The sequence below is a fragment of the Sciurus carolinensis genome, chromosome 8 (genome assembly GCF_902686445.1).
Source record: "Sciurus carolinensis chromosome 8, mSciCar1.2, whole genome shotgun sequence".
In the NCBI taxonomy this organism is placed as follows: Eukaryota; Metazoa; Chordata; class Mammalia; order Rodentia; family Sciuridae; genus Sciurus; species Sciurus carolinensis.
Window position 1 is genome coordinate 98,373,904 of NC_062220.1, and position 18,730 is coordinate 98,392,633.

The 18,730-nt window shown below is 36.0% G+C and overlaps 1 protein-coding gene across 2 annotated transcripts in view; it reads left to right on the plus strand.

Annotated features, from left to right (window-relative positions):
* Sugct (succinyl-CoA:glutarate-CoA transferase) overlaps nt 1-18,730 on the plus strand; it is a 752,240-nt gene that overhangs the window by 92,641 nt on the left and 640,869 nt on the right. For both annotated transcript variants that reach the window (XM_047562477.1, XM_047562478.1), the window contains exon 7: nt 9,846-9,937. In XM_047562477.1, the coding sequence (XP_047418433.1) occupies nt 9,846-9,937 (92 nt within the window). The remainder of the gene's footprint in view (nt 1-9,845; nt 9,938-18,730) is intronic.

Sequence of the window (18,730 nt, forward strand, 5' to 3'; positions counted from 1 at the left end):
GTCATTGGTAGCTCCCTTGATTTCTGGTATAACAGTATATTCCAGGAGGAATTTGTACATTTCCTGTTCCATTTAGGAATCGGATATTTCCTTGAGGACTCTTAGTTCCTTTTTGTAGAAAGTAGTATTTAGAGATCCACAGCCTGGATACTAAGAATACTCACTGCTACTGTACTAGTTTTTGCTTCTAGTCCTTTTTAGTAGACAGAAAGTAACATTTTTTTAAAATAAAATACACCATGAGTTTTTTATCTATTATTTTAATTCAGAAACATTCTTCAGGCCTGGGGAATGTAGACAAACTTAGAGAGTTTGTCTAATACAACAACAACAATAATAACAGGAATAAGAAATATCTTTCACACACCGAATGAGTAGAGAAGAAGCCAAACTCTTTATATTACATACATTTTGAAAGAATTACATATTTATTGTAAAATATTTTACTGCCTTCTGTTCTTTCAGGTAAATAGTTCTATTGGAGTTTCTGTAAACGCTGAATATCACTATTAGCTATCTAGCTCATAATCATGGTACTAATTTTAAACATATTGCTCCTTTTTTTTTTTTTTTAAATTAGTAGCAGCATAGATCCTAGTCTTCTTTGGAATCTCCTTCTTTCTTGTCTACAAAGCCCTCTATTTACTGGCTCACAAGTAAAATGGCTTGTGCAGGAGCCCAGATAATTAAAAAGTCTTGCCTATTTGGAGAGGCAACTATACTAAGTATGAGTTGTTTTGATGGCATGGCAGGAGATAAGATGTATGGAGTGGGGTAGGGATAGATATAAAGAACTCAGAATGTCATGATAAGGAATTATTATTTTATATTTTGTGGGCAATTTAATAAGAACTTTAACGGGGAAATGACCTGATCAGAATTACTTATTCAAAAGGCATTTGTGTCATGTGAAAAGTAAGTGAGGCTTGGGAGCAATACGTAAGCTATTGAAGGACATAAGGGCTTAGGTGGATTTAGAATATTTTTGACAGGTCAAATAATCAGTGATTAGTGATTGATTGGATATTGCCAGGAATTAAACGATTCCAGGATAACACGCAGGTTCTGGATTGTGCAGAGGTGTGAATGAAGGTTTTTCTTTCAGGGCAATAGTGAATGTAGGGGAAGAAACATGTTTGGTTTGTGATGTGAGTGTGACTGAGGTGAGATGGTAAGTTCTGTCTAGGGTGCTGTCAGTTTGTGGTACCTTGGACTTGGGGTAGAGATAAAAATGTACACACAAACATCTTATATTTAAAGACCTAGACTTGGGTTCAAGTCCCAGCTCTGTTACTTCCTATCTGTGAGACCTTGCGACAGGTCACTTACCTTTCTAAGTCTCAGTTTTTTAGTTGTAAAAAGTAGATAACATTCCTAATTTGTAGGGTGTTGTGTGGATTAAGCAATTTAATTGACAAAAATCTAATAGAGTGCCTATACGTCATTATTATTCTATACGTAGATGTTGCCAATATCTTGTTGAAGCCATGGAATAGATGAATTTAATTAGAACATTGAGAATGAGAAGAGAGGGAGGAAAATATGAACTATTGGGGAATATCAATAGTCGAAACTCAGAAATTTAGTGTCTTGACTTTTCTATTCTGTCCTATACTCCCAACAGGTATTTCAGATATTACTGGAGAAGTACAGATTTAATCTTTGTCTTATAGTCAGTTGTAATAACTATTATTCTTATTTCCCAAGTGTATTTATTCACATTGTTATGGTTCAGATATGAGGTATCCCCCCAAAGTTCCTGTTAATTGCAGGAGGTGTATTGGAGAGGTCAAGTGATTGGATTGTGAGAACTATGACCTAATCAGTCCATCCTAGTTTGGATGATTGAGTGGAAACTGTAGGCAAGTGGGGCATGACTGGAGGAGATGGGTCACTGGGGTGTGCCCTAGGAGTGTGCACCTTCTCTGTAGCTCCTCCCCTCTCACTCTTTTCTTCCTGACCCTGCCATGAGCTGAGCAGCTTTGCTCCCCTTGGCCTTTCCCAGATCATGTGCTGCCTCATCTTGGGCCCAGAGCAATGGAGGTTGGACTATCTAGGGAACTGATACCTTATCAGGACTGAGACCTCTGAGACTGTGAGCCCCAGATAAACTTTTCCTCCTCTAACTTGTTTCGTCAGTTATTTTGGTCACAGCAATGAAAAGCTGACTAACATAGGACTTAAGAAAGGAAAGTGTGGAAAATCAAGGAGCAGAAAGCAGGCAGGGTTCAACCCACATAGGGCTCTATAAACCAGGGATAGTGGTCTAGATTTATTCTAGTTGAGTTGGAAAGCCTCTAGAAAGTTTTGGTAGGAAAGTAATATACTCTGATTTACATTAAAAAAAAAAAAATCAATGCAATCACAAAAGGCAAGAATAAGGTAAGAAACCAGAAACAGTAGGCTAATGAAATAGTGTAGATGAGAGATTTTCTTTTTGCTTTCCTTTTTCCTTTTATTATCAGGTAAAAGCTCCATCCTGAGCTCTTGGTTGTTTGGGAGCCTCAAACTGCTCTTGAATTGGTCCCTGTTAGGAGAGCTGTTCTAGTGGTGATTACCTATTGAGGGTCCTTAGCCTGACTCTTTACCCAGGGGTGCAAGAACAGGTTCTAAGAGTAGGCACATGAGTTCAATTACTTTCTTCAAGGGAGAGTCCATAGCCTCTCACCAGTTTGTCAAAGGGACTTGTGACTTTCAAAAGGGTAACAGCCATGGATAGACAGGGTATTGAGCTCTGTGGGAGGTTGACAGGAGTTATGGGAAGGAAAAGCAACCATTGGTAGTTAAATACAGTTAAGAAGAAAAATGAGTGCAACTAGGAGTATGCAGACCAGATCATTTGGGATTCAGTGTAAATAGTAAGAGATGGGGAGAATCTCCCCATATTTTTACTTGAAAATACGTTTTACCTTATAGTCAATGTTCCTAACAGCCACAAGATGGCGAGGTTGCCCCTTAAAATGGATGTAAGTCGGAGGTGGGGGGAAGATATGTGTGTGGACTGTTTCTCTCCACAACCTCTTTAATTTGCCTTAGTTTGTTACTTGGCTATAAAGAACTGATGTGTTTAGATTTTTCCTCTTTAATTTGAATTTTGAGCATAGCTGTTTTTGAAATTGTAAATCTAAACATACAATTAGAAAAAACTATTTGGATCTCATGCCATTATTTTTTTAGCTTTTTATTAATTTCAATAAGTCCAATCTGTCCATTATTTACAGAGTAATCTTAACAAATCACTGTTTTGATAATGTGAGTTCCCTGATTTAAAACTCTACTTATTGTCATAAATTTTTTTGGTAGTATTGGTAGTCAGTATTCAATAGTTAATTTAAGAATAAGGTGAAAAAGTGAAATAATTTTTTATTCTTACTACAAAAAAAAATATATATTGTTGTTAGCTTCTTTAAATGAACAAGTATAAGAGTCTAAGTAAAAATTTTTCAGTTTTTGTAGATTATTAAGCAACATAGTTTGAATGCTTGGAATCTTTTCTCATCATTTCAACATACCTCAAGGCAGTTTTCTTTTTGTTATTCCCAATATTTTTATAAGCTACTATCTATTAGTATATTGATGAATGCATATTTATTAATTCATCGATAAACTTCTTGCTCAATGTAAATGTACTTTGCTTCTGCTGTCTTAGCACATCTAATCTCCACAATGTATCTGTGAGATAAATGTGAATATTGCCATTTACAGATAAATATGTTGAGGTTCAGGGAAATTAAATGAATTGTCAAGATTTAATGGTTGGCAAATTGTAATTTTGAATCCCAGAGTCTTTTCAACCCAAAAACTGATGCTTTTTTCCCCACTATGCCTACTGCCGCCAGTGAGAGTAACTATTTGTATATTTCCTTATAGAAATACATGGAAGTTGCAATTTAAAGTATTAGGATATTTGTGCAAATGAGAATATTTTCAGGACAAAATGAGAATTTGTACCTCAAGGCAGCTATCATGGTGCATTTTTATTTAGTAGGCCATTTATTTTTCTGAGCACATTTTCTTGCAGACCTTATTTGGAAAGGTAGCATTTAGAGTAAGTAGTGCTGATGGTGAGGGGCCTAGTTCTATCCCCATTTGAGGGATTTGGGCTGCTGGCCAGGAAGCACCTATTGATTTTCCCAACTTTGAGTGGACTGAAACTTAATCCTTGACTTCCTGTTGAGACAACAGGTGGCTCAGAGAGTACACAGCATTCCTGCCTTTTGGTGGCAGCTTCTTTTTGTTCTGGAAGGTCGGTTCTATGCTGGGAACTACTTGTGGTTTGAAAACCATTTTGTCAAAGACTGGAAGTGGGATAGGGCACTGTTTATAGTTAAAAACTAGTTACCTTTTCATTCTCTAAAGTTTGGGATACATTTCTGTTTCTCTGCATTGGGAATGGTGACTTGTGCTTTATTTCCCTTTTTTGCTTTATAAAGATTAAAAGGAATAGTTCAGAATTGACATGTTTTGTTTTTGAAATAGGGAGAAAAAAACCTTTTATCTGAATCAAGATATTTTAGGGTTTTTAGGTAAAATTTTACTGTTTTTCTTCCTACAGTAGTTTTAATTGAAAGCTAAGTATAATGGAAAGAATTGGCTGTGAATAAATGATTTTTGAAATTGACTGATGAACTTATATAAATTCTATTTTTGTTTGAAATTTTCCATATTAAAACATAAAGATTTAATTTAATAATGTAATCTTAAACAATTTTAATTTTTTAATATTAAGTGATGATTTTTTTTCTGAGGATTTTTGTTTTACATGCTGACATTTCTGACAAAGACCATTTCTGGTAGCAAAGGCATCTGGTTTAGGTTAGTTGGTTATTAAATTATTTATACACACTAATTACTTTATTCATTTATATTTTAGGGTTTTTAAAAAAATGTTTGAGTAACAAATGTTCATCATTATCATTCAATAAATATTATCGAACACTATCCTAGATGGTAGGGATACAGCAGTAATTCAAATAGAAAAAATTTCTGGCACGTATATTTTAGTGGGGAAGAGACAACTAAATCAATAAATGCATAATAGATTATATATCTGAGGTGATAAGGACTCTGAAGACAAATATAATTGTGTAAGAGGAATTGAAAGTGTGAAGTGAAGGTGTTCTTTTATTAAAGGTCATCAGGGCAGTCTCTTGGTAAGAGACATTTGAATAGAGGCCAGGGAATGAGTGGAGGGAACATTGCAGGCCGCAAGGGAAACAAGGCCTGAGGCAACCCCTTCTTGAAACTTTTAGAGCAGGGAATAATGGGTAGGAAGGCAGTTTGTTCCCTCTCTGGTTGATAAATGGGATTTTGAGACGGGCACATGTAGTGCCTGACATAATGTTTATTACTGAACAATAAGTACCAAGACTGAGAAGAGCAGGAGGAAAAAATTCTGTGTTCTCGAGATTCTTGCTGATGCCCCCTCACCTCCCAGAAGGAAGGAAGAAAGGATGGAAGGAAGGAAGGAAGAAAAGGAAGGAAGGAAGGAAGAAAAAAAGTGATACCTTAAAAAGCACTGTTAGGAGATGTAATTGTTTTATTTATGTCCAATTACTTTTAAAAAAATGTTTTATTTCATTCTTTTTAGATATACATGACAGTAGAGTATATGTTGACATATTATACAAACACAGAGTATGATTTATTCTAATTAGGATCCCATTTTTGCAGTTGAACATAATTTGGAGTTTCACTGGTCATGTATTCATATATGAACATAGAAAAGTTAGGTCAGATTCATTCTCCTGTTTTTTCCTATTCTCATTCCCATCCTTTCCCTTCATTTCCCTTTGTCTAACCCAGTGAACTATCAACTCCCCCGCCCCCACTTGTGTGTCAGCATCCATATAACAGAGAGAACATTTGGCCTTTGGTGTTTTGGGATTGGCTTATTCACTTAGCATGATAGTCTCCAGTTCCATCCATTTACCAGCAAATGCTGTTATTTCATTCTTCTTTATGGCTGAGTATATTCCATTGTGTATATATACCACATTTATTCATTCATCTGTTGAAGGGCACCTTGGTTAGTTCCATAGCTTAGCTATTGTGAATTGAGCTACTATAAACTTTGATGTGGCTGTGTCATTCTAGTATGCTGATTTTAAGTCCCTGGGTATAATCCAAGGAGTGGGATAGTTGGGTCAAATGATGGTTCTATTCCAGATTTTCTGAGTAATCTCCATACAGCTTTCCAGAGTAGTTGTACCAATTAGCAGTCCCACCAGCAATGTATGAGTATACCTTTTCTCCCGTATCCTCACCAACATTTATCGTTGTTTGTATTCTTGATAATTGCCATTCTGACTGGAGTGAGATGGAATCTCAATGTAGTTTTAATTTGCATTTCTCTAATTGCTAGAGATATTGAACATTTTTTTCATATATTTGTTGACTGTATTTCTTCTGTGAAGTGTTTGTTCAGTTGCTTTGCCCATTTATTGTTTGGGCTATTTGTTATTTTGGTGTTTTTTGAGTGCTTTGTATATCCTAGAGATTATTGCTCTGTCAGAGGTGCAGGTGGCAAAGATTTTCTCCTAATCTGCAGGCTCTGTTCACATTCTTGATTGTTTTCTTTGCTGTGAAGTTTTTTAGTTTGATACCATCCCATGTATTGATTCTTAATTTTACTTCTTGTGCTTTAGGAGTTTGTTGAAGAAGTTGGTTCCTAAGCCTACATGATGGAGTGTGGGCCTACATTTTCTTCTGGTAGGCACAGGATCTCCTACCAGAGGTCCTGATCCAGATGAAGTTATGTTTTGTGCAGGGTGAAAGATAGGGGTTCAATTTCATTCTACTACATCTGGATTTCCATTTTTTTGCCAGCACCATTTGTTGAACAGGCTATCTTTTCTCCAATGTATGTTTTTGGTGCTTTTGTCTAGTATGGGATAACTCTATTTATAGGGATTGTCTCTCTGTCTTCCATTCTGTTCTATTGGTCTACATGCCTTTTTTTGTGCCAATACCATGATGTTTTTGTTACTATAGCTCTGGAGTATAATTTAAGGTCTGGTATTATGATGCCTCCTGCTTCACTTCCCTTGCTGAGGATTGCTTTGGCTATTTTGGGTCTCTTATTTTTCCAAATGAATTTCATGACTGCATTTTCTATTTCTATGAAGAACATCTCTGGACTTTTAATAGGAATTGCATCAAATCTATATAGTGCTTTTGGTAGTATGGCCATCTTGACAATATAAATTTTGCTGATCCAGGAACGTGGTAGAACTTTCCATCTTTTAAGGCCTTCTTCAGTTTCTTTAGTGTTCTATAATTTTCATTATAGAGGTCTTTTCACCTCTTTTGTTAGATTGAATCCCAAGTATTTGTTTTATTTTTTTTTTAAGGCTATTGTGAATGGGATAGTTTAACTAAATTTTCTTTTGGTTGATTCATTATTGGTGTGTAGGAACACAATTGATTATGGGTGTTATTTTTATATCCTGCTACTTTGCTGAATTCATTTATGAGTTCTAGAAGTTTTCTGGTGGAGTTTTTTTGGTCTTCTAAATATAGAATCAAGTTATGGGCAAATAGGGATAGTTTGAGCTTTTCTTTTCCTATTCATATTCCTTTAATTTGCTTAATTAGTCTGGCTAGAATTTCAAGGACTATGTTGAATAGAAGTGGTAAAAGAGGGCATCCTTTGTCTTGTTCCTGGTTTTAGAGGGAATGCTTTCAATTTTTCTCCATTTAGAATGGTGTTGGCCTTGGGTTTAGCATATATAGCTTTTCTATCCAATTTCTTACTTTGTTATTTATACTTTCTTTTTATACTTGAGAAAACACAGGGTAGAATCTATGGAGATGCTGTTTTATTTGTTTATATTGTCACGTACAGACCAAAAATTGCAACTGTCAACTGGGCCTGGGAGGTAAGGTAGATGGTGAATCAGGCTGAGAAGTTCAGGAGTAAGGAGCTGTGGAGCCTCTGGCAGGCTGGCACATTCCTATCCTGTGCAAAGGGGAGAGCTGTTGGTTCAAGATTGTTGCCCTTTAAGGAGCATTGTTAAGAAAGTTGGTTCCTTCGCCAATTTATTAGAGTGTTAGCCTACATTTTATTCTGGCAGTTGAGGAGTTTCTGATCTAATTCCTGGGTCTTTGATCCACTTTGAGTTGAGTTTTGTGCAAGGTGGGAGGGATTGTTTTCTTTCCTCTACATATAGATGTCCAGTTTCCCTAGCACCATTTGTTTAAAACAAAAAAAAGGCTATTGTTTGTCCAGTGTTTGTTTCTGGCACCTTTGTTGATTATCAGATGACTGCATCAGGGTGGGTCTGTCTATGTGTCCTCTGTTGTATTTCATTGGTCTTCATTTCTGTTTTGGTGCCAGTACTATGCTGGTTTTTTTTGTCACCATAACTTTGTAGTATAATTTGAGGTCTAGTATTGTGTTGCCTCCAGCATTGTTGTTCTTGCCTAGGATTGTTTTGGCTATTCTGGGTCTCTTATTCTTCCAATGAAGTTTAGAACTTTTTTTTTAATAGTTCTGTGAAGAATGTCATTGGTATTTTGATGGGGATTACATTGAATCTGTACATGCTTTTGGTAATATGACCATTTTGATAATAATAATTCTGCCTATCCAAGGACATGGGGTGGGCAGGTCTTTCTTGTGTCTTCTTCAATGTTCTGTAGTTTTTATTGAGAGGTCTTTTATCTCCTTGGTTAGATTTATTCCCAAGAAGTTTTTTTTTAGATGTTATTGTTAATAGGATTACAACATTGCTGGTAAATGGATGGAACTGGAGAGCATCATGCTTTGTGAAATAAACCATACCCAAAGTAAAGGGTCAAATGTTTTCTCTCCTATGTGGAAGCTAGACCAAAATAAGGAAAATAAAAAGGGGATAGGAAGGAAATCCCATGAAAATAGAAGAGAGATCAGTGAAAGAGAGGAAGGGTATGAGGGGGAGGGAAGAGATACAGGAAAAAGGGAGGAATGGTGGAATGAAACTGATCAAACTATCCTATATACATATATGAATATACAATAATAAATTTTACCTTTATGCATATCTATAATGCACTAATTAAAAAAACCCATAAATATGTAGAAGAAAGACAAGTAGAATAGAGGAAGGGAACAGGGGAAGAAGGGTGGAGGGGAAGGAAAGGGGAAGCATTGGGGACTGAATTGGAGCAAATTAATTCCATGCGTGTATAATTATGTAAAAATGAACCCCAATATTATGTATAAATGTAATGCACTAATAAAAAAAGTAAGAGATGGGCGCAGTGGTGCACACCTGTAATTCCAGCACCTGGGGAACCTGAGGCAGGAGGATCTCGAGTTCAAAGCCAGCCTTAGCAAAAGAGGCACTAAGCAACTCAGTGAGATCCTGTGTCTAAATAAAATACAGAATAGGGTTGGGGATGTGGCTCAGTGGTTGGGTGCCCCTGGGTTCAATCCCCAGTACCCCTTCCTCTGCCAAAAAACAACAAAAAAAAGAAAAACAAAAAAGATAAGAAAAAAAGTTTGTTGCCATATAAAAATGTGAACCTATCTTTGAATTTATTTTCAGATATTTCCAGGCAAGCCAGAATTTGCATTTTATGTGTTATCTCTTGACTTTTAATTCTTGGTCACTAAATACAATTATTTCAAAACATTTTTTATGCAAACAAAATACTTACGCAGGTGGGATCAGCAGTTTTTGACTTTCTGGGGTAGAACACTGTAATGAATTCTTGGTGCCTCCTTTAAGGGGTTGAATAGATGTAATAGGAACAAACTGTTTACAAGATTTCTGGAAACAAATGGTTTCAACACACTATTATGAAATGGTGGAGTGCACCCTGCCTATTTCTGACCATGTCTGTTCTTCTTCTTGTTTCAGGTTATGGTCAGACAGGACCCATGTCTCAAAGAGCTGGTTATGATGCTATTGCCTCTGCTATTTCTGGTCTGATGCACATCACAGGGCCTGAGGTAGGTGTCCTTAGAATGTCGATAATTTTTTCCTTATATATTCCACACAAGTTTTTCTCTTCCTTAATCTATTGGATTAAACTTGAATTAATTTTAAAAGGAAACCAGTGAAAACAAATGCTTATTAAAGTAAAATGGAAGTGTATTCATTACATGTATACTGAAGCCTAAATTTCAGTATGGCTCCATGAAAAGAGTAATCTTTTTAGCAAGAAGCAATAGATCAGGTGGTAAACACATGTCCCATATTTATCATATTATCCAAATTTAATAACCTTTGTGTGATTTAGGAATATTTCTTTTATAAAATAGAATGATTGATAGACTAGACCATAGATGTTCATTTTTGCCAGACTGCCTGCTTTTTTAATATGTGTACATAGCAGAGGGTTTCTTTTTCCTTCTGGAATATTATAAGTAGTTGTGTATTTGAAGATTTGTTACTTAAATCTTCAGGCATAGTTGAATCCGATTTGTCATATGCGTTAGAGTTCAACAGTGAAAGAATTATTTGATTTTATGACAATCCCTTTCCGCTGATATTTGCTTGGTAAGTTCCGAAGGAGTCTATAAAAGGACAAAACATGGGTGGTTAGATTTAAAAAATGGAGTTCTGGGGAAAACAATATGAATAGAATTAAAGTGAAAAAAAATATCGAAGCCTAATAAAATTATTGAAAGGCATGCATTTCAAAACAAGCTGAATTTGTAGGTTTACATATCTTGTTCTAGCGGGTATTCTTTCCTGAATCACTTTATTCAGTTAATTCTTCAGGAAATATTGCTGTAGTGTTGGGATAAACAGAGGGAGAGTGACTTCAACTTTTTTCTTTTGCAGTCTTTATTTCTTTTGTTTAAAATATTTTTTATTGTTGAGGGACTATTTATTTATTTATTTATTTATATGTGGTGCTGAGAATTGAACCCAGTACCTCACATGTGCTAGGCAAGTGCTGTACCACTGAGCTACAACCCCCGGCCCCTTTACTTCTTTTTAGTTCAAAACACGTGTGTGGTTTTAAAATTTTAAGATGTAAGGTTTTTTTGTGCTTTCATCCTCTGTTTCATATTTATAAGTCACAGAAAAAAATATATGTGGCTTTTCCTTAAAATATTCAGAGTATGGTTTCTTTCCATTTATTGAGAGAATGGAGCATGAGCATAATTTCTCTTTATTTTGTCCCATAGTCTCTTATATGACCAAGCACTCATTATTGTGTGCTTCATTTAAGGGCACTGAATTCAATTGGGAATATGTGAAAACATCTGGGTCTTTTAAAATTGTTATTAAAATGCTAAAATGAATGAAAAATTACTGAAGTGAAGAACTTCCATGGTTCCTATAGTACTCTGTACTGTATTCTGAAAGGGATAACCATATAGTGTGTCCTCAAGCTTATAATTTACCAGTCAAAAACAGCCTTCCTTTTTTGTGGTACCATACTTGGGTAACTTTTGGTCTAGGTAAGCAAATAATAACATTTATTGAGCACTGAGTATGGTGTCAAAGATTGTCTTATATACTTTAAAGTATATTAAGTTAAGTAAACTTAAAAAAATTAAGTAACTTAACTCCATTATAGTGTATCTCTTTCATCTAGATACAGTTCTCACTCTTTAAGTCATTCATTGGACCAGTAAAAAGTTATGGTATATATTCCAAGGACTGAGGAAGGCCCTGGGATTGAGCAGGCTACAGGATAGGCACAGTTCTTGCCCTCCTGGAGCTGTGAAGTGGGAACAGGCATTAGCAGAAGATACTCATTGCGTACTAATCAAAGGAGTTCTGAAGAAGAGTACAGGGTGCTATTAGTACTTATAATATTATACCTCAGACCATAATCATACTTCTAAAGATCTTCACAAGATGTGGTTAGACAGCAAAAAATAAAGGCAGATTAAATATAATCAGTCCATACTGTGAGTTCTCCTTAAGAAAGTTGTTTCCCTTTATCTATATATTAATTCCCTAAGCTTCTTAGCAGCAGCTGCATAGGAGGGTTCACTTATGAAGCCCTGGATAATTTTGCTAGCTAGCCAGTGTACACACATGATTATATCTTGTTGCACGTGAATTTTATCTAACCGCACAGCTGTGTATCTGTGCTGCAGCATAACTTCATGCTGTTGAATGATTGATTGGAACCCAGGCTGCTCTATTATTAGGAAGCTTTGCCACATCACCCTCCACAGTGGAGCCTCACCTTCACAGAATGGTCAGTCAGGGAGGCTTCTCTGAAGACTGGATATTTCAGGAGGGACCCGATTCAGCATTAGCCTGGTGACCAGAGGGCAACACCATGCATGATGCCTACATGCCAGAGGGTCTGGTAGGTTTGAGGAGTCAAAGAAGGCCAGTGTTATTGGATTATTGTGAACTAGCAACAAAGGGGCAAAACTTGAAGAGGGAAGAAGAGGTGGCTGAATTTATTGTTTATAGATGTTATATTAATAGTTTGATAAGAAGAGGAGGTACATTATTATACATAATTTTTGGGGGGTTATCTTATGTATTTCTGCCTAGAAATTGAGTGGCTGTTCCAAAGGCATAGCCTAGTACTCTAATTGAAAAACTCAAAATGTATGTTTTTTTTTCTCTAGTGAGTAATAATGCCATTTTATCCCAGAGGAGGCATACCCAAATGTATAATATGGGATAAAATTTAGGAAAGCAGTTTTATGATGGGATTTAAGTCAAACTAGCTACAGTTGTCTTCTATTCAATCTAAAATCCAAACTTTTATGTTGCTATGGTATTGTCAGACAAGATTCTGACTCGATTTTGGAGCAAACGAGAACCGATTTTGAGTACCTTCTCTGTGCTAGGCCCATATTAGATGTTTTACTCGTTGTTATCTCTTCAACCTTCACATTGCTCCTTCCAGGTAGGCAAAGGTAAATTCTGTATCTGAAGCTTAGAGGTTTAAATAACTTGTTCAGAGTGTTCAGATATGCAAAAATCTGTTTTGCTCCTGGAGTCTGTATTTTTTCCACTCTCTGTGATGTCTACAGAATGATTCTTGGTTTATTGTATTTGTGTTTTGCTTATGCATATATCAGATATGTTACACTGTAGTGAATAGGTCCATTTGGTACAGTGACTCAACTAAGAGGCTGGGGCCCAGCTCCAGTTCACTCCTGTGTAATGTTGCCCAAATGCTTCTTAGTAGAATATAAGCCTCTTAAGAAAGGCCATGGTCTTTGCTTTGTTCACTTATGTCTCTGTTTATAGAGTAGAGCCTTAGTAAACACTCGATAAATATATGTTAGTGAATGAGTAAATGAATACCTGGCACTGTACTATGTGATCTTGTACATATCATATAGCTTCCTGTGTTCCAGAGAAGTGCATTTGAAAATAAAGCACACGTATCTCTTCTAAAAGAAACTGTGAAGAACAAATGATTCCTTTTATAAAATAAAAAAGCATGAAATTATATATACTATAAGGTAGAACACATAAAAACATCAAATTCTTATTTTAATTTTAGGTTCCTGAGCTCTACTCTGAGAAATACTGATTTGCGGATAGAGCAAATATGAATGTTTAATGATGGACCCAAGTACTTTTGATAGAGGTGGTTTACCAGCCACACTAGGAAATAGTTATGGGAGGTATTATTATTATTATTATTTTTATTTATTTATTTATTTATTTATTTATTTTTTAATTTTTTAAAATTTTAATTTATTTTTATTGTAAAAAAATGGGATACATGTTATTTGTGTTTGTACATGGAGTAACAGCATACCATTTGCATATTCATACATTTACATAGAGTAATGATGTTTGATTCATTCCGTTATTTTTTTCCTTCCCCCCACCCCTCCCACCTCTCTTTTCCCTCTATACAGTCCCTCCTTCCTCCATTCTTGCCCACCTCTCACCCCCCATTACGTGTCATCATCTGCTTATCAGTGAGATCATTCGTCTTTTGGATTTTTGAGATTGGCTTATCTCACTTAACATGATATTCTCCAATTTCATCCATTTGCCTGCAAATGCCATAATTTTATTGTTCTTTATAGCTGAGTAATATTCCATTGTATATATACCACAGTTTCTTTATCCATTCATCAATTGAAGGGCATCTAGGTTGGTTCCATAGTCTGGCTATTGTGAATTGAGCAGCTGTGAAGATTGATGTGGCTGTATCTCTGTAGTATGCTGATTTTAAGTCCTTTGGGTATAGGCCGAGGAGTGGGATAGCTGGGTCAAATGGTAGGTCCATTCCAAGTTTTCTAAGGAATCTCCACACTGCTTTCCAGAGTGGCTGCACTAATTTGCAGTCCCACCAGCAATGTATGAGTGTACCTTTTCCCCACATCCTCTCCAACACCTATCGTTGCTTGTATTCTTGATAATCACCATTCTAATTGGGGTGGGATGGAATCTTAGTGTAGTTGTGATTTGCATTTCTCTTATTACTAAAGACGGTGAACATTTTTCCATATGTTTGTTGATTGCTTGTAGATCTTCTTCTGTGAAGTGTCTGTTCATATCCTTAGCCCATTTGTTGATTGGGTTATTTGTATTCTTGGTGTAGAGTTTTTTGAGTTCTTTATATATTCTGGAAATTAGTGCTCTATCTGAAGTATGAGTGGCAAAGATTTTCTCCCACTCTGTAGGCTCTCTCTTCGCATTGCTGATAGTTTCCTTTGCTGAGAGAAAGCTATTTAGTTTGAATCTATCCCAGTTATTGATTCTTGCTTTTATTTCTTGTGCTATGGGAGTCCTGTTAAGGAAGTCTCATCCTAAGCCAACAAGGTGAAGATTTGGACCTATTTTTTCTTCTATAAGATGCAGGGTCTCTGGTCTGATTTCAAGGTCCTTGATCCATTGTGAGTTGAGTTTTGTGCAGGGTGAGAGATAGGGGTTTAGTTTCATTCTGTTGCATATGGATTTCCAGTTTTCCCAGCACCATTTGTTGAAGAGGCTATCTTTTCTCCATTGCATATTCTTGGCACCTTTGTCTAGTATTAGAAAATTGTATTTATTTGGGTTTGTGTCCATGTCCTCTATTCTGTACCATTGATCTACCTGTCTATTTTGGTGCCAATACCATGCTGTTTTTGTTACTATTGCTTTGTAGTATAGCTGAAGTTCTGGTATTGCGATACCCCCTGTTTCATTCTTCCTGCTAAGGATTGCTTTAGCTATTCTGGGTTTCTTATTCTTCCAGTTGAATTTCATGATTGCTTGCTCTATTTCTGTAAGATACATCATTGGGATTTTCATTGGAATTGCACTGAATGTGTATAGCACTTTTGGTAGTATGGCCATTTGACAATATTAATTCTGCCTATCCAAGAACATGGGAGATCTTTCCATCTTCTAAGGTCTTCCTTAATTTCTTTCTTCAATGTTTTGTAGTTTTCATTGTAGAGATCTTTTACCTCTTTGGTTAGATTGATTCCCAAGTATTTTTTTTTTTTTTTTGAGGCTATTGCAAATGGAGTTGTTTTCCTCATTTCCCTTTCAGCTGTTTCGTTGCTTGCGTATAAAAATGCTTTAGATTTATGCGTGTTGATTTTATAGCCTGCTATTTTGCTGAATTCATTGATGAGGTCTAGAAGTTTTCTGGAGGAGGTTTTTGGATCCTCTAAATATAGAATCATGTCATCCACAAATAGTGACAGCTTAAGTTCCTCTTTTCCTATTCGTATCCCTTCAATTTCTTTAGTCTGCCTAATTGCTCTGGCTAGAGTTTCCAGGACAATGTTGAATAGAAGTGGTGAAAAAGGACATCCCTGTCTTGTTCCTGTTTTTAAAGGGAATGGTTTCAGTTTTTCTCCATTAAGAATGATGTTGGCCATGGGCTTAGCATAGATAGCCTTTACAATGTTCAGGTATGTTCCTACTATCCCTATTTTTTCTAGTGTTTTGAGCATGAGGGGGTGTTGTATTTTGTGGAACACTTTTTCTGCGTCAATTGAAATAACCATATGATTCTTATCCTTAAGTCTATTGACATGATTGATTATGTTTATTGATTTATGAATGTTGAACCATCCTTGCATTCCAGGGATGAACCCCACTTGATTGTGGTGCACAATTTCTTATGTTTTTGGATATGGTTTGCTAATATTTTGTTAAGGATCTTTGCATCTATACTCATCAAGGATATTGGTCTAAAATTTTCTTTCCTTGATGTGTCTTTTCCTGGTTTGGGTAAGAGGGTGATATTAGCTTCATAGAATGAGTTCAGGAGTGTACCCTCCTTTTCTATTTCCTGGAATACTTTGAGAATTATTGGAATGGGTTCTTCTTTGAAGGTCTTGTAGAACTTGGCTGAGAATCCGTCTGGTCCTGGGCTTTTCTTGGATGGTAGATTTTTAATGGCTTCTTCTATTTCATTGCTTGATATTGATCTGTTTAAATCATGTATGTCCTCCTGGTTCAGTTTGGGAGGAACATATGTCTCTAGAAATTTGTCAATGTCTTCGGTAGTTTCTATTTTATTGGAATACAGATTTTCAAAGTAGCTTCTTATTATGTTCTGTATCTCAGTGGGGTCTGTCATAATATTTTCTTTTGCATCATGTATTTTAGTAATTTGAGTCTTCTATCTCCTTCTCTTTGTTAGTGTGGCTAAGGGTTTGTCTATTTTGTTTACTTTCTCAAAGAACCAACCTTTTGTTTTGTCAATTTTTGAATTGTTTGTTTTGTTTCAATTTCATTGATTTCACCTCTGATTTTAATTATTTCCTGTCTTCTACTACTTTTGCTGTTATTCTGTTCTTTTTTTTCTAGGGCTTTGAGCTGTAATGTTAGGTCATTTAGTTGTTGACTTTTCATTCTTTTCTGGAATGCGCTCCATGCAATGAATTTTCCTCTTATTACCGCTTTCATGGTGTCCCAGAGATTTTGATATGTTGTATTATCATTCTCATTGACCTCCAAGAATTTTTTTTTTAATTTTTTTTTAATTTTATTTATTTATTTATTTTTTTTTACATTTACATAGGGTAATGATGTTTATTTTATTTTTCCCCTCCCCCCACCCCTCCCACCCCTCTTTTCCCTCTACACAGTCCTTCTTTCCTTCATTCTTGCCGCTCTCCTTAGCCTAACTCTAAACCTAACCCTAAACCTAATGCTAGCCCCTCCCACCCCCCATTATATGTCCTCATCCGCTTATCAGCGAGATCATTCGTCCTTTAGTTTTTTGAGATTGGCTTATCTCACTTAGCATGATATTCTCCAATTTTGACCATTTGCCTAAAAAATGCCATAATTTTATCATTCTTCATTGCGGAGTAATATTCCATTGTATAAATATGCCACAGTTTCTTTATCCATTCATCAACTGAAGGGCATCTAGGTTGGTTCCACAATCTGGCTATGGTGAATTGAGCAGCAATGAACATTGATGTGGCTGTATCTCTGTAGTATGCTGATTTTAAGTCCTTTGGGTATAGGCCAAGGAGTGGGATAGCTGGGTCAAATGGTGTTTCCATTCCAAGCTTTCTGAGGAATCTCCACACTGCTTTCCAGAGTGGCTGCACTAATTTGCAACCCCACCAGCAATGTATGAGTGTTCCTTTTTCACCACATCCTCGCCAACACCTATTGTTGCTTGTATTCTTGATAATCGCCATTCTAATTGGGGTGAGATGAAATCTTAGGGTAGTTTTGATTTGCATTTCCCTTATTACTAGGGATGTTGAACATTTTTTCATATATCTGGTGATTACTTGTACATCTTCTTCTGTGAAGTGTCTGTTCATTTCCTTAGCCCATTTGTTGATTGGATTATTTGTATTCTTGGTGTAGAGTTTTTTGAGTTCTTTATAGATTCTGGAAATTAGTGCTCTATCTGAAGTATGAGTGGCAAAGATTTTCTCCCACTCTGTAGGCTCTCTCTTCACATTTCTGATAGTTTCCTTTGCTGAGAGAAAGCTTTTTAGTTTGAATCTATCCCAGTTGTTGATTCTTGCTTTTATTTCTTGTGCTATGGGAGTCCTGTTAAGGAAATCTGATCCTGAGCCAACAAGTTGAAGATTTGGACCTACTTTTTCTTCTATAAGATGCAGGGTCTCTGGTCTGATTCCGAGGTCCTTGATCCATTTTGAGTTGAGTTTTGTGTAGGGTGAGAGATAGGGGTTTAATTTCATTCTATTGCATATGGTTTTCCAGTTTTCCCAGCACCATTTGTTGAAGAGGCTATCTTTTCTCCATTGCATATTTTTGGCCCCTTTGTCTAGTATGAGAAAATTGCATATATTTGGGTTTGTGTCCGTGTCCTCTATTCTGTACCATTGATCCACCTTTCTATTTTGGTACCAATACCATGCCGTTTTTGTTCCTATTGCTTTGTAGTAGAGTTGAAGATCTGGTATTGCGATACCCCCTGCTTCACTCTTTCTGCCAAGGATTGCTTTAGCTATTCTGGGTTTTTTATTCTTCCAGATGAATTTCATAATTGCTTGCTCTATTTCTGCAAGGTACATCATTGGGATTTTAATTGGAATTGCATTGAATCTGTATAGCACTTTAGGTAGTATAGCCATTTGATGATATTAATTCTGCCTATCCAGGAACATGGGAGATCTTTCCATCTTCTAAGGTTTTCTTTAATTTCTTTCTTTAGTGTTCTGTAGTTCTCATTCTAGAGGTCTTTCACCTCTTTTCTGAGATTGATTCCCAAGTATTTTATTTTTTTCGATGCTATTGTGAATGGGGTAGTTTTCCTAATTTCTCTTTCTGAAGATTCATCACTTATGTATAAAAATGCATTGGATTTATGAGCGTTGATCCTGTAACCTGCTACTTTACTGAATTCACTTATG